Below are 15,444 nucleotides of genomic sequence, written 5' to 3' on the forward strand. Positions count from 1 at the left end.
AACATATAATAATAAGTGGGGGCGGGGGAGGACAATGCAACTCATGCCAGAGTATGAGCTATTAATTCAAAACTGCTGTTAGGTATTCTGAATGTTTGCCATACAAATCACAATAATAAAAATTATTGGTCTTGGCCAGGGCGGGCGGGCTATAAATTGAAATGATAGATAGATAGATAGATAGATAGATAGATAGATAGATAGATAGATAGATAGATAGATAGATAGATAGATAGATAGATAGATAGATAGATAATAAACAAAGCTGTAGATTCTCTTGGATGTAAATTATACCCCAAGGCATAAATTTTTTCATTTGATTTATCTCTTGATTGTTATAAGATTATTACGGTGGGTGTCACTCAAGCCTCAGTCTAGGTCCAACAAAACAGTCCCTGACAACTATGGGTGTATAGCTGAAAATTTACTATCATGAGCTGACCTGAATCACATTCATTCATAAATATAGTCAATGTTCTGAATCCAAGAAGAATTCATTCCAACACTGAGGATTCATTGGAGATCTTCTGATCTAACATATAGTCTTGCACCTCACAATCTGGTTTTTAGAATGATAAACAACCCATATCTGAATATGGCTAATTTTCTGTACACCTGTCAAGTGTATCCTCCAGTCTGGGACCGTAGTTGTGAATTGGATAATTTGAGGTTTCTTTTAGCAGGAGTGGATTTTAATATTACATTGGCAGTTGCAAAGTCCCCCCCCCAGCTGATTAAGATTAAAAATTATTAATTCTTGATAGTTTATGCAGATAGATAGACAGACAGACAGACAGATAGATATATTTACATATCTGTCTTTTCCTTTACTTTTAGTCTTAGTGTGACACTGTTCAGAGCCAACTTGGCTGTATGAGCAGTATCATTAAAGTAAGTAAGTAGCTCCTGCAGTCCCAGATTTTCTTCTTTTTCATGAGTTTGAGCAGATGTATCAACAAGCTTGCAAAGCGTACTCCAGCCCTAGGAAAAGTCATAGCAAATGTCCACATTTCTAAATGGCTCATCTGTACCCAGTACAAGATAAATAAAGACACACACAGAGCATTATGATCAAAGAATGGTTGGTATGTATCCATGCAGCTTTTGTTAACCTTTTGATAGATCCATTCCAAAATAAGCGCAACACCAGCTCTGTACAAGGCATACCCAGAATAAGGACTAATTCAAATGACCCTTTGTGCATCCCAGCTTGAAGCGTAAGTGAATGCATATTTGCGGCAGAGAATACATTGCAAAGTGATTGCTTTGCCACTTGCCCAGATTGCTGTAAAACAATGAAATGAGGCCACTTTACCCCATACTAAGCTGTCCAATGTGTTCATGTGACCCTCACACTTGCATGCGCAAAGCACTGCCCCTGGAATCATTGCTGGTTTCAGACAGACAGATTTTGATTTTTGTTTTTTACCCCATTGGGTCAAGATTAAATCAAGATCCTCGTAAATAGATCATCTCTCATCTAAGGACAAAGAGATTGATAACCTTCTCTTCAAACACAGCCATATTTACTGTTGTTCGCTGTTCTCCCCCACTAAACAACAGCAAATCATGAAGCATTTTTCATAGATAGGTGAAGGAGGGCTGATTCAGTGTTTATACTGTATCCGTTAAAAGAAAATTTCATTTTATTGATTGCCAGAGACCAATTTCATCTCATTCCCTCCCCAAAGGAGTGAAACCCCAGACTAAAATAAACGAAAAGTATAGTTCATCATCCTTAAAGCTGCTTGTACAGGGGCTCTCTCCTGTCCTGAGATAACTCCCCATTCTCTCACCCATGCCTCTCCAATAGACTGTAATTGTGGAAAAAACTGAGAAAATACCAGTGGCAGTCAGATTGGCTGTTAGTTTTCTGATATGTGTCTGAAAGATTTATGTCCTGATTAAAAGAACCTTGATTGAATTTTCGGAGAGAAAATTGTTTTGTTCATAAGCACGTGTCTTTTTATCCTTTGATCCTCACTTGGCTTTCGTGGCTGTCAGGAAAAACCCAAGTCAGAAGCAAAAGACAGAACCAAAATAACAACACAATTAGCCAGACTCAGCACACAACATTACTGATCAATGGTGATGTTATGGTTCAACTGGCCTCAGACCAGGGGTACCCCTATGGACTAGCCAGCAGGGGTCTCTCTCCCAGGTTCCCCATCTGCCAGAGCCTACAGTGCTTTGCTTGCTCTTTCGCCTCCTCTGCATCGAAATGACCAAGAAGAGAAGGAACAACGGCCGTGCCAAGAAGGGCAGAGGCCATGTCCAGCCTATCCGCTGCACCAACTGTGCTTGCTGCATCTCCAAGGACAAGGCCATTAAGAAGTTTGTCATCAGAAACATTGTAGAAGCAGCTGCAGTCCAAGATATCTCTGAAGCTAGTGTCTTTGCTTCGTATGTGCTGCCCAAGCTCTATGTAAAGCTTCATTATTGTGTGAGCTGTGCCATCCACAGAAAGGTAACGAGGAACCGTTCCCGTGAGGCCCGGAAGGACCGTACCCCTCCACCCCGGTTCAGAACTGCAGGTGCTGCACTGAGACCACCCCCCAAGCCTATGTAAGGAATTTGCCTGAGTGATGTAAATGTTTAACATTGACTCAATAAATTACTTTCCACAGTGCTTTGCTTTATTTTCAATCAGCACCCTAGTGCACCCTATACAGTCACAAGAATTGTGTGCCCACATCCCTTCCCTTGGCTATAAGGCCCTTTGGGAGCTGGCCTCATTCTTCTCTTCTCTGCTGCTGTAGCTGTTTGCTTTATATGGTTTCCAACCTTCAGATAGGGCCTAGTTTGTCCCAGAATTACACACTGCAGACATCCATTCCCCTGGAGCTAATTGGTGCTTTGGAGAATGGTCTCTATGGCATTATAGCCTGCTGAGGTCCCTCTCTATCCTTCCCCAAACCCTACTTTTTCTAGCGTCTACCACCAATTCTCCAGGAATTTTCCAACCCTAGCCTCATAGGTCACCCCTGCTCCCCTACCCCTGCCCTGGAGAAAGCATTGGGGCCAGGCCTGGCAGTAACCACTAGATGAGTTGCTTCCTTACAACTTCATTCTTCATGCAGGCCCAAGGGTGACCACATTGTCACTAATATTCTACAATAGCTGCTGCACAAAAGCCAGTGTAGTGTAATAGTATCAGACTAAAATCTGGGAGACCCAGGTTCAAATCTCCAGTCTGCCATGAATGGGCCAGTCAATAATTTGCAGCATAACCTACCTCACAGGTTTGTTGTGAGGATAAAATGGAGGACAACAGACCAATATAAGATCCCTACTGAGGAGAAAGGCATTATGTAAATGAATTAAATAAATAATGTTGGGGTAGGGAAGATTGGTGGGTGGGAAAGAGAGAAGGAAGCAGGGAAAGGGGAGAGTATATGGGGACTGACAGGAAGATAGAAAGGGGACATAATGTGAGGAAGTGATACAGGGGGAAATGAAATTCCTTGTGGGTTCCCACGTCTTGAAACATAACCTTCATGGTTAGAACTCAGCAGATATAGTTATTTTAATTAGTGTATTTATTTACTTTATGTATATACTGCCTTTTCCCCCAATGGGGACCCAAAGAAGCTTACATAATTCTCCTCTCCTCCATTTTATCCTCACAACAACCCTGTATGGTAGATTAGACTGAAAACATATGGCTGGCCCAGTCACCCAGTAAGCTTCCATGTCATAGTGGGAATTTGAACCTGGGTCTTCAAGATCCTAGTCCAGCACTCTAACCACTACACCATGTTGGCTCTCAGTGTGAATGGTGAGGTTAAAAGGCCATCACCAGCAAGAAATATAACATTTGACATTTCTATGTAAAACGTACAAGTTAAATACAGTGACCTATTGCAACAGTCATAACCATGTCTTCTTATGCTCTGGTGAACATACCTTGTTAAATGGTTACATTCCAAGGCAGCAAATTAATAATCTGCTAGTGTTTGAGGTGCCACCAAACCCCTTGGTGTTTATAAGGGAGTAGCACACTTGCAACACCCATTAAAGTCCACGGAACATTAAACGAATTAAAAAGAGAAAAAATATGTCTCAGAAAAGCGAAGTTTGTTTCCCATGAGCCCAAGGGGTTTAAAAATTCATTGAGGGAAAGGCAAAATTGTAAATTGCTTGGGGTCACAGAATACATTGAACCAGCCCTGCATGGTTTGAACCCCAAGTTTCCGTTCTGTTAACGATAAATATTTATTTTGATTCAAGGAGCTTTCCACCAGTACAAATAGTCTTGTTCTGGTGGAGGAGGTTTTTTGCACCAAAGGAAGTTGCATTGTTAGTGGAGCTGGAATAGAATAATAGAGTTGGAAGGGACCACCAGGGTCATCTAGTCCAACCCCCTGCACAATGCAGAAAATTCACAACTGCCTCCCCCACACACCCCCAGTGACCCATACTCCATACCCAGAAGATGGCCAAGGTGCCCTCCCTTGGATCCAACTTTGGATCCAAGGGAGCTTTGGATCCAAATGTGGATCCAAATGTGTTCGTACTCAGAATGACCTCAACCACATAGAAAGAAGGAGAGATATGATCAGAACAATAAAAGGAATACACAGCCTTTGGGAACTATGTATTCCCTTATCTTTGAAAATACTCCAGGCAGACCCTAACTTTTAAGTACTTTCCTCATAACTGGTATCTGATCAATGAAGTGTCTATAGTTGGGCAAAACGTACTCTAGGAGAGAGAAGCTCCATAGAAATAAGCAGTGGACACAAGGAAAGTTCAGCACTCCTCATTGGGGCACTCCTTTTGCTGATAAAATCAATGTCCAGTCTCTCTAGGAATGGTTTTACCAGATGCTCTTATATCTGGTCTGGCTCTGAGAGGCGCACCACACACAAAGAAAGAGAATAAAGACTTCTTCATCAAATTATAAACAAACAAAACTCATAATCCAATTTATATCTCCAAAGGGTCTCCCTGCAATAAAATAAAAGAGCAAATAGCATAGAAACCAGCCAGAGCAACTGGATCCACTTTAAAGAACCTCAGGGGAGCAGTTAAACATATTGTCCCCCCTATTGTGTCCAGCAAAAGTTTTCCCCCCTCAAGTGTAATAGCTTCTAATGGCTCCCCCTTTGGTTGCCAGCGAATGTCAGATTAAGCAATTCCTGTTAGATACTGGTTCTGATTGGATACCTGTTGAGCTAATGGATTTCAATGGCACCTGTCTCATGATTGACATGCCTGAACACAAAGAGCTTTGCAGAGAGACTGGGATGAGGTTAAGATGCATGTAGAGACACAGACAGAAGAAATGAGATCCAGAGGGCTGGGAAGTATAGGTGGAAACAATTTGATTTCAGCAATCAAACCTTTACATCGTATTGTGTACAGTTTGTACAAATTTAGCTGTGGTTTCTGAGATCTCACCTTTTGATTCTTACTCTGGTTATGGAGAGCTATGTGTATGAGTATGATAGGATTTTCTTCTATTACTAAGTCTGAGTCAACAAGTTGTCTACTGAAATATGCAATGGAATGCCAATCAACCCAGACAACAAGAAACCTACTCAAAAGAGAATTATATATATGGCCTGCTCCCATCTGATTATCAGAGTCGAACATGGAAAGTTTGTCGAACATACTCGCTATGAAATCCATGGTATCCCGAATACTAGTCATAGTACAATTGTAAGCACAATCTGTGAAGATTCCTTCAGCATGCGCATGTGTATACTTTTCTGTGTGCATAATATGCATATTTATTTAGAGAGAATCCACTTATCTTTATCTTCAATATAGAAAAGGATAGCCCCATATTATGAATGTATATTGAAGATAAAGATAAGTGGATTCTCTCTAAATAAATATGCATATTATGCACACAGAAAAGTATACACGTGCGCATGCTGAAGGAATCTTCACAGAGAAGGTAGCTTACAATTGTACTATGACTAGTAACACTATGAACTGCAACACTATGAGAATGGCACAACATTATAGTTTTTAACAGAGAGAGCCACCTCATATCAATAAAGGGAAGCTTTTATCTTTAATATTGATCTCCTTTTCATTAATATGTATGCTTTTAGCCACTGTGCTGGAGAGAAGCCACTTCCCTAACCTTAAAATACTAAAGCTGGTAGACGGCATGTATTAATAACCATAAGAGCATTTTACCCCTTGTTCCTGTCAAATATCTCTAGATGAACTGTTGTGGGTTGCACTTACATGAGTTGTTTTCATACAGCTGGAAAAGTCACAGAGTTTTAACCAAAGGCAATGGCAACATGTGTTGAATGCAGCCATCAAGTGCCTACGAATGAATACGGAAGGTAAAATTCTGGAATATAATCCTGATGTAGATGGGTAAAATTGACGGAAATGGAAACAACATTTTGGGCATACATCTGACAGGAGAAATGGCTAGCTCAAATGACCTCTATGTGACATCAAGGCATGATCCCCTGCAAATATCCCTCACTGCAACTTGATCTTTGAAATGGAATATTTCCCTCTAGTATTTTAGCCATAAAATAATTAAAATAACACTCTTCTATATGAGGTTTCAGCATGATTAATTCTGAGAAAAACCTTTGCATTATAAAAGTCAGCCAATTAAAACTGAAAATAATATCATTCACTTCCATTTCAACAAATGATTCAGGGTCCTTAATACGTTACTGCACCTAGTATCACAGGTGAGAATGGTTCTACAAATCCTTCCCACCCAATTGTCGCCTGGTGGAGAAGGAAAGTGGTGATTGGTTGGAAAGGAAACTGTGTGATAGGCCCATCCATGTAGTTCTGGCTTCCAAAAATTACAGAGGGAATAAGCCAACAGGAAGGTGTTCTCATGCCTCTGTAGTTAGCAAGATGATGACGAAGCAGAAGAGTTGGTTTTTATATGCCAGTTTTCTTTACCTTTTAAGGAGAATCAAACTGGTTTACAATCTCCTTCCCTTCCTCTCCCCACAACTGACACCTTGTGAGGTAGGTGAGGCTGAGAGACCTCAAAGAGAACTGTGACAAGCCCAAATTCACCCAGCTGGCTTCGTGTTTAGGAGTGGGGAATCAAACCCGGTTCGCCAGATTAGAGTCCACCGCTCTTAACTACTACACCAGATCCAACAATGGAGAGAATGGCCCAATCATGTGCATTTATTAATCTGGATCTGTTCAGTTTAGCATTGACCAACTCAAATGCCTGTTGAGCAGCTTTACATCAGGTTTTTATAAAAGTACTCATGTATGAAAATGCTGCTGATACAAACATATCAGCAGGCATTCACATCACTATGGATTGCTTATATGAATATGAACAGTAAGATTTTAAAAAACTGTAAAATCTATTTATAACTGTCGAAGGCTTTCACGGTCAGAGTTCATTGGTTCTTGTAGGTTATCCGGGCTGTGTAACAGTGGTCTTGGTATTTTCTTTCCTGACGTTTCGCCAGCAGCTGTGGCCGGCATCTTCAGAGGAGTAACACTGACTTCAGTGTTACTCCTCTGAAGATGCCGGCCACAGCTGCTGGTGAAACGTCAGGAAAGAAAATACCAAGACCATGGTTACACAGCCCGGATAACCTACAAGAACTATTTATAACTGATTTAACTTTCTATTTAAACAATTGTTTGCTAAGTGGATCAGCAAACGCAGATCAGCAAACGCAGGGAGAAGAATACTCTAAACGGGCTATGAGAGAACATAGATGTGCAAAAAGCCAATTATGCTGTACTGTACTGTTAGGAAGGAATTTGTTGGTTAGGAAGGAATATATTGAAACAACCTGCCAAACAAACGCAAACAGATTGACAAGAGAATAGTCCCTCAAAGAAACTTATCCCCTGTTTGCGGCTGGCAAACATTAGCTGATCAAGCCTTCTTCGATGAAAGCAACTGATGGATAACACAACAAACAATGGGCTTGATCTGCCTAGTCAGATCACAGATCACCTGGCTTGGGGAGATTTGAATATAGTACCCTAGCACAACTATGCTTGCAAATGGTATGTTATATTTATGTATTTTATAGTATTAGATATAGAAATGGCAGAAACAATGGCTCAAGAAAAAAATCAGTTTATAGTCCAAAATCAGTGGGATATAATCATCTATATTTATCTGAGCAGTAAAATGTTTGACATTTTCTTTTAGTTCTGTTTAAAATTCTGAAAAGTTAATAACGTGTTTGGTTATGTTAAGAAAATGTCTTGTAGATCTCATCAGAGATTACCGCTGTCCCAATGTTATGTCAGCAGTCATAATCAATGAATCGTTACGGCTCCCCCCCCTCCCCGCCACCATCAGGTATTTGCTGCACTGTTTAAGTCAAAGCTTTCTAATCAGGTAAAATCTGAAAAAAAGAAGTCTGTAACTTACTTCAACAATAGAAAGGCAATGCTTGCCATTGGTATGACTAAAATATAATTCATGTCCACTGTCCAGAAAATAAAACTCTTCCAAACTCTTCCTGAAATCTTCAGTATCTTAGACAATGATTTTTTTAAGAAGTCTATTATGTCCTAAGTGCAAAAAAAAAAAAAATGTTTAGTGGATTGATACACTGAATACTATGCAGCTTCAGTCAGACTTTGACCAAGAAGTTATTTTTTTAAATATGAAAATGGTTCTAAGACTGGTATTACCACGTTAACAGGTTATCTTCAATGGGAGATAAAATGGTAATTTTTTCCAGTTGATCCTACTAAATCTCTGGTGGCCTCTGAGATGGCTGGTCATTTATTTACCTCATTTATAACCCCTCTCTCTCCTCAATGGGCACCCAAAATGGCTAAAGTCTTTCTCCTCTCCTCTATTATTACTCCTGCTCTTCTTCCTACTATTGCTACCTGCTCCTACTTGTTTTGTTCACCAACCCTGTAGCTTACTGCAACCTCCATACACCTGGTTGGCCACTGTGTGAACAGACTGCTGGACTTGATGGGCCTTGGTCTGATCCAGCAGGGCCTTTCTTATGTTCTTACCTTGCATGACTTGGCGGGACCTGGCAGTGGCCACCACTCAACTCACTTTCTACCACACAACTTTTCCAACTTGCCCAGATTTTTGCAAAGGAGAGGCTGACAGAGGGAGTGAGGAGGGAAACTAGAGTGACCCAGACTAGAGTGACCCAGGTTCGAATCCCCACTTTGCCATGAAAGATTACTAGGTATCATTTTTGTCCCTGTCAATATTTAATGTACGCACTGTTCCCCCCATCCCCACTATACATTATCTATAGGTATTTTGTGGGCCTTGTTAACTGTTCTCCTCTCAGGCTTCTGAACCAGAATGGATATAAAGGCTGTTGATATTGTTGCAGCTTATAACGTTCTCCCTTCCTTCATTTTATCCTCACAACAACCCTATGGAGTAAAGTTATTCTGAAAGTGTGTGTGACTGGCCCAAGATCCCCCAGCAAACATCCATGGCAGAATATGGATTTGAATTTGGATCACCCAGATCCAAGTCAAGTACTCTAACTACTATACCACACTGGGCTGCTCAATTCTGCAGGCATTTTTGCTTTTGACATAGGTAGATATTAGCATTGACCACTGATAGTATTCAGCCTCATTACGTTATATTCCAGAAAACAAACACATATTTAATCAATTGTATAAAGCTGTGAGCTCTGACCTGGATAGCCCCAGGCTAGCCTGATCTCATCAGATCTCAGAAGCTAGGGTTGGCCCTGGTTAGTATTTGGATGGGCAACCTCCAAGGAACACCTTGGGTTGTGACACAGAGGCACGTAATGGAAACCACCTCTGAATGTCTCTTGCCTTGAAAACCCTACAGGGTCACCATAAATCAGCTATGACTTGACTGCTCACGAGAAAAGAAAAAAAAAGAAAAGAAAAAGAAAACTGAATTACACTGTGTTGGCACAAGACCACATTCTGTCCTTTTTAAGTGTGGTAGATCCATCCAGCTCATCTCTACTTGGTAAGGAAAATGTCTTACCATAGGTAATTGTGTGCACTGAACTGACAACTTGACTCCTAGCTGTTCTAATGACCCCTGGAAGATGACAAAAAAAATTCCCCTTGTCTCTGTCCATGCACATGTACTCACACACACCTTTAGGAGACACTTTATACAGATCAGATGTCATAAGAAGACATTGCACTTACACACAAAAAGTCGCTTTACTATTACAGTTCTTTTCCACAGTAAAGATTTGATTATCTAGAGAAAAATGGATTTGACCAAATGTAATTTGTCCTGCTCAATTTTTCTAGTTGAAGTTGCTCTATTCTTATAAACTCTGTTTCTAAAAGATCACTGTCACACAATCTACTCCATTTTTTTCTGAATGGTATAGTTTAAAATAGAAATCTTTAGTAAAGATATTAGGAAAATATTAGATTCATGTCAGTTTTTCTATTTTCACTCTGTTGTGTTTAATAACTACCAGATTCTCTCATTTTCTATAAATTTCCTATTAACATTTTGCATCAGTTCATGTCATCTCTTTGTTATATGTATGTCCTTGAGGAGGGCTGTATGGTATATAATTTTCCTCCAACTTTTGGTCACATTCACTAGGAATTACTACAAAATATGTGTCCCTGATGGTCTCCTTACACATTCTGAGGATTTGGTATTGACTCTGTTGTGAAAATCATGTTAAATACATGTCCTTTTTGCAGTGGTGCCAATAGTAGCTCCATTAAGTGGGGGAGTTAAGAAGAAAAAAGTAGTGTGGGGGGAAAGGTAGCAGATGCCTTTGCCCACCTGCCCTCATCATGAAGAGAATAAGGCTTAATATCAGCTTCAAAGACCTTGGTTTGTCACCCAACAAACAGGAAGATATTGTAATTGGTAAAGAAGCTAACATAAAAACATACAGTAACAAAGACTCCCATGGCACAGAGTGTTAAGTTGCATTACTGCAGTCCAAGCTTTGCTCACAACCTGAGTTCGGTCCCAATGGAAGACAGTTTCAAGTAGCCGTCTCAAGGTTGACTCAGCCTTCCATCATTCCATGGTCGGTAAAATGAGTACCCAGCTTGCTGGGGGTAAAGTGCAGACGTCTGGGGAAGGCACTGGCAAACTACCCCGTAAATAAAGTCTGCCTAGTAAACTTTGGGATTTGATGTAACCCCATGGGTCATAAATGACCCAGTGCTTGCACAGGGGACTACCTTTACAAAATTCCAGTGTTTTCTGCATTTCTTAATCTAATCTATGCTGGTAAAAAAGAAATATAGTAATTTATATATTAGTTATGTGGTTGACGTTTATTGTGTATTTAATATATATTTTTATTTTGACTGACTAGTAGAAAGGAATTTTTTTTAGTTCTTAAAAAAAACCAAACCTTTCTTTCCTTCTATTCTGTTTATTCCAAATAATTAGTTGATCCCTGTTTAGTCTTAAAGTATCCTAAAATCCTCTGTAGGATAATTCTGCTTGGTTGAAAAACTCTTATATAGAGATGAAATCTAAATTCATTACTCTACCTAGGATCTTTCATTGCCGAATTGTTAGAATTCAAGGCTTTGTATAATTTATGACATTTTGACCCACTTTTCCAAGACAAGAGGCTCAAAAAGTGTCATTTAAGCATGGGAGTTTTACCTGAGGTTCGTTGCTCGCTGGACCCACACTTTCCTTTTGGGGATCTATGCATCGGCAGTCTCCAAGCTCAAACCAAGTCCCCACCCTTAAATGCTGCTTTGTAATTGGCTTACATTGTAGTGTTTACTGTGAGAGAAAATTCCCCCCAAACCCAATTGCCACATAAAAAAGCATTTTAAGAACAACAACAACAACAAAAAACCCCTGAGCAATCTGAAAGAAAGGGGGGATCCAAGCCTTGTTTTTTAAAAAGGCTTTCTTCTGCTCAGAAAGAACTCCCAGGAAACAGGAAGCATTTGAATCCCTGCTTCTTTACATGCTGCTTTGTAATTGGCTGTGAGAGAAACCAAGCTTGTGTGTCCTGCACTTTGCCTTATGCATGGGGATTTCACCTGGGCTGAGATGGAAGGAGATAGAAGAATCAGGTTAATGGGGGAATAGGAAGACCCAAGATTTGTGAGGGCTGACAGCGAGGTCATCTCTATTGGACAGAAAACTCATGCCTAACTCCAAGGAACAACTGAGACAGACTGGGGGTGAACGTGAGTGAAGGTACCCATGCATAACGACCCTTATTGACTTTTCTCCTCTCTGAATGAAATTTAGCAGAGAAGGAAAGTCTGTGGGTAAGGGATGCAATCCCTGAGAATTTCATCCCAGTTGGATGGTTGGGAAAAGTTATAGCTGGAAATGTGTCTCCAGTTGAAACTGAATCTCAAACAGAAAGGAAGAAAACAAACACATGTAATAAAGATAACAAAGAAAAGGTATTTAAATTTAAAAAACCCTAAAACTAATCAAACTCCCAGTAATGTACATTAGTCCATTAAACTGTGAATAAAAAGCTCATGGTTCCAGACTATAAATCCTTCAGGATGAAACTGTTATTTTGTGTCACCTCATTTATTTATACACAAATGGCAATTGCAGCTGCGAGTCCCCAGTGGCAACACTGTGTAAAAGTACCACAGGGGTCTGATTTGAATTGGGACTGCACTGCAGGAGGGGTTCTTGCCTTCCCATTGTGCCATTTTCCTGAGTCAAAATGACTCTGGGAGGGGGTATATGCCCTCGCAGAGTGCTGTACTGGGTTGCACATGCAACCCTTCAATGCTTGTACAGCCCTCCCCTGATGGAGCAAATAATATTCGTGGGCCATTTCAGTTCAGGAGAATGGTAGGAGGAGGGCAGGAGGAGGAGGAGGGTAGGAGGAGGGCATTGTGGCCCTGAACCAAATTGGTCTGCTATGGCATTTTTACAAGGAGTTGCCAACGGGAATTCATAGCTGCAGTGTGTTATAGATATTAGTTGGAATGCCATATACATTTTATAAAGCCTTTTTGTGTGTGATGTAATGTCACTTGATCTTCTTATGAATTTATGGCCTCCATTAGGGATGAAGTGGATTCCTCTAGTTCTGTTTCAGTTAGGATTAATTCTACCTTTAATCCAGGGGTTTTCTTTTAATCCAACAATCTTGAACTGAATTTCATGAAACTTTCAGGATTAGAATTAAAGATTAAAGAGAGAATACTCTTCCCTTTGGGTACACAGATCACAAAGAGGAAAAATATAATTTCTATAGGTGTGCAAAATCCTGAGAACAGTGTACCCATGTGATGAAATTTAAAAAGTCATAAAGAGAAGTCCCGTCAAAACTATCCTTTGCTGAAAAATGTCAAATGATAAATATAAGATTTTTCAGCATGTCTAGGATTAATTTTGAAGGGTCCTCATTTGAGGAGAGAGATTGCTATGGTACAGAATACCATAACTGTACATTCTACATTCTAAAGGTACATTCTACCTTCAAAATTATCCATTAGTACAGGGGTCTCAAAACTGCGGCTCCAGAGCCGCATGCGGCTCTTTGGCCCGTTGAGTGCGGCTCTCCGAACTTGGTTCGGAGCCCCTGCTCTTGTGCCCGCTCAACTGTTGGGTGGTGCGGGCTTCCTTTGGTAGACCTGGCCTCTGACTGAGTCCTGTTGGGAGGCCATGTCTACCCACTGGCTTTCTTGGCGGTAGACCTGGATTCCGAGGAGGGGAAAAAGTCCCCCTTCAGAGGCCAGGTCTACCCATTGGCTTCTATGGGCCTCCGGAGGCCAGGTCTACTGCCAAGAAAGCCAATGGGTAGACCTGGCCTCCCAATGGGACTCAGCCGGAGGCCAGGTCTACCAATAGGCTTTTATGGCGGTAGACCAGGCCTCCAGACGAGGACTCTGGACGGGGAGGGGAAAATGGCAGGGACTTACAATTTAATTTTTATCAATAAATAAGATCACTATTAAGTATGATATCAAGTTTTGTTCAGTGTACCTATAGTTTAATTAAGACTTAAAACTTTAATTAAAGTTTATTAAGTTAATAAACAGTATACCTACCTATATAGTTTAAGTTTAAGAAATTTGGCTCTCAAAAGAAATCTCAATCATTGTACTGTTGATATTTGGCTCTTTTGACTAATGAGTTTGCCAACCCCTGCATTAGTAGTTCAAAAACTTTAAAAAAATTAAATTGCCAGTGGCATCTTCTGTATGATAGAGGTGAAGACAAAGAAGAAGCTCCACCAGTATTAGCCCCCGTAAGTCATTAAAAAGAACAAAAAAAATCTGAAAACATATGGTTTCTAGTCTCTAAGGGATCATTTTAAAGGGGTTTCTTTCTAGTATGTTTTTATCTCTAATTTGTAACACTTAAGTGTACTTTTCCTGGCGTCCCTTTATCTGAAGGTCTCAGATGTATACGTCTATGAGAATTTCTAGAAACATTTCCCTCCTTAGTGTTCAGGTTAAAAAATAGTTTGAAAAAATGAACCCCTCTTTAGGTTCTCTGGGGGGGCATTCCTGGGGTGTTCCCGGTGGTGGAGCTGTCTTTAGGCAGCTTCCACAGCTCTTCTGCCCCGGGAATGCCCCCTTGAGGGGTGGTGGTGCTGTGCCACCTTTTTTGCAGCGCAGCCCTATTGGAGGCAATGGGGGATTTTCAACATTTCCTCTATTTTTATATTTTAAAAACACTTTTTTTTCCTCCACGGCAACTGTGAGGCCTCTGAGGAAGCAGTGTGGCTGTGCTGCTCCTGGACAACATGGATCCACCCCCCCTTCAGGAATGGGCTGCCTGATTGAATAGACCCAAGTAAGATTCTGGGTAGATCTTTTAAGGATTGCTCTGTGCATCTCCCATAGACTGGGTTTGCATTGAGAGAGCAGTCCAATGGGGATGGATCAAGATTTGCAGCATAATAGGGTATTGTGATCATCCCAATTTTTCATCCACAGGAACATTATGGAACAGAAACACTATCCATTCAAATGCTGTTCTGAACAATGCTCATTTCAAATTGATGTCATTTCTTGTTGCTATAATGGCAATGTAGTCAGAGAAACATGACATGATGTTTGTTTGCTTAAGTAAAAAATAAATCCTTCCACTCCAGTCTACGGTCTGTATATAAGCCAAAGACAGTTTTCCCCAGCACGACCTCACCATAAATGTTTGTTCACTGTTATGATGATCATGATCATTGTGCTGTAGCGGGTTACTAACTTCCACCAATCCCAAGAAAATGTTGAACTCTGCTATGTGACAAAGGCTCTGTCAAGGTCTGATTGATTTTGACAGTTTGCAGTTAATTAAGTTCATTTGCAATTCTGCCTCTTCACCCAGTCTCAACGCATTCTGTGTTGAAACCCTATTTTCAATTAGTAAGGAGGATGAAACAAAAAAACAATTAATTATAAAACTGGCAACCCCCATTTAAGTCCTCATAGAACAGCAATTGTTTACATTAAATGCTGTGAAACTAGAGAGCTGTAGTTGTCTTATGTAGCTGAACCTAAGTCTAAAAGATAATACAAAGTACATGGTTTATATCAAGCTTTAAT

General features: G+C 40.4%; 1 protein-coding gene across 1 annotated transcript; it reads left to right on the plus strand.

Annotated features, from left to right (window-relative positions):
* The first annotated feature begins 2,206 nt into the window (after positions 1 to 2,206).
* Positions 2,207 to 2,624, plus strand: LOC130487500 (40S ribosomal protein S26-like). The gene has a single exon (XM_056861034.1). The coding sequence runs from the start codon at positions 2,222 to 2,224 to the stop codon at positions 2,567 to 2,569; it is 348 nt and encodes a 115-aa protein (XP_056717012.1). The 5' UTR covers positions 2,207 to 2,221; the 3' UTR covers positions 2,570 to 2,624.
* Positions 2,625 to 15,444: the final 12,820 nt, after the last annotated feature.

Source organism: Euleptes europaea, chromosome 1 (genome assembly GCF_029931775.1).
Source record: "Euleptes europaea isolate rEulEur1 chromosome 1, rEulEur1.hap1, whole genome shotgun sequence".
Classification (NCBI taxonomy): domain Eukaryota; kingdom Metazoa; phylum Chordata; class Lepidosauria; order Squamata; family Sphaerodactylidae; genus Euleptes; species Euleptes europaea.

Coding starts and splice junctions, on each gene's coding strand:
- LOC130487500 (XM_056861034.1), top strand. CDS start 2,222: ATGACCAAGAAGAGAAGGAACAACGGCCGTGCCAAGAAGGGCAGAGGC.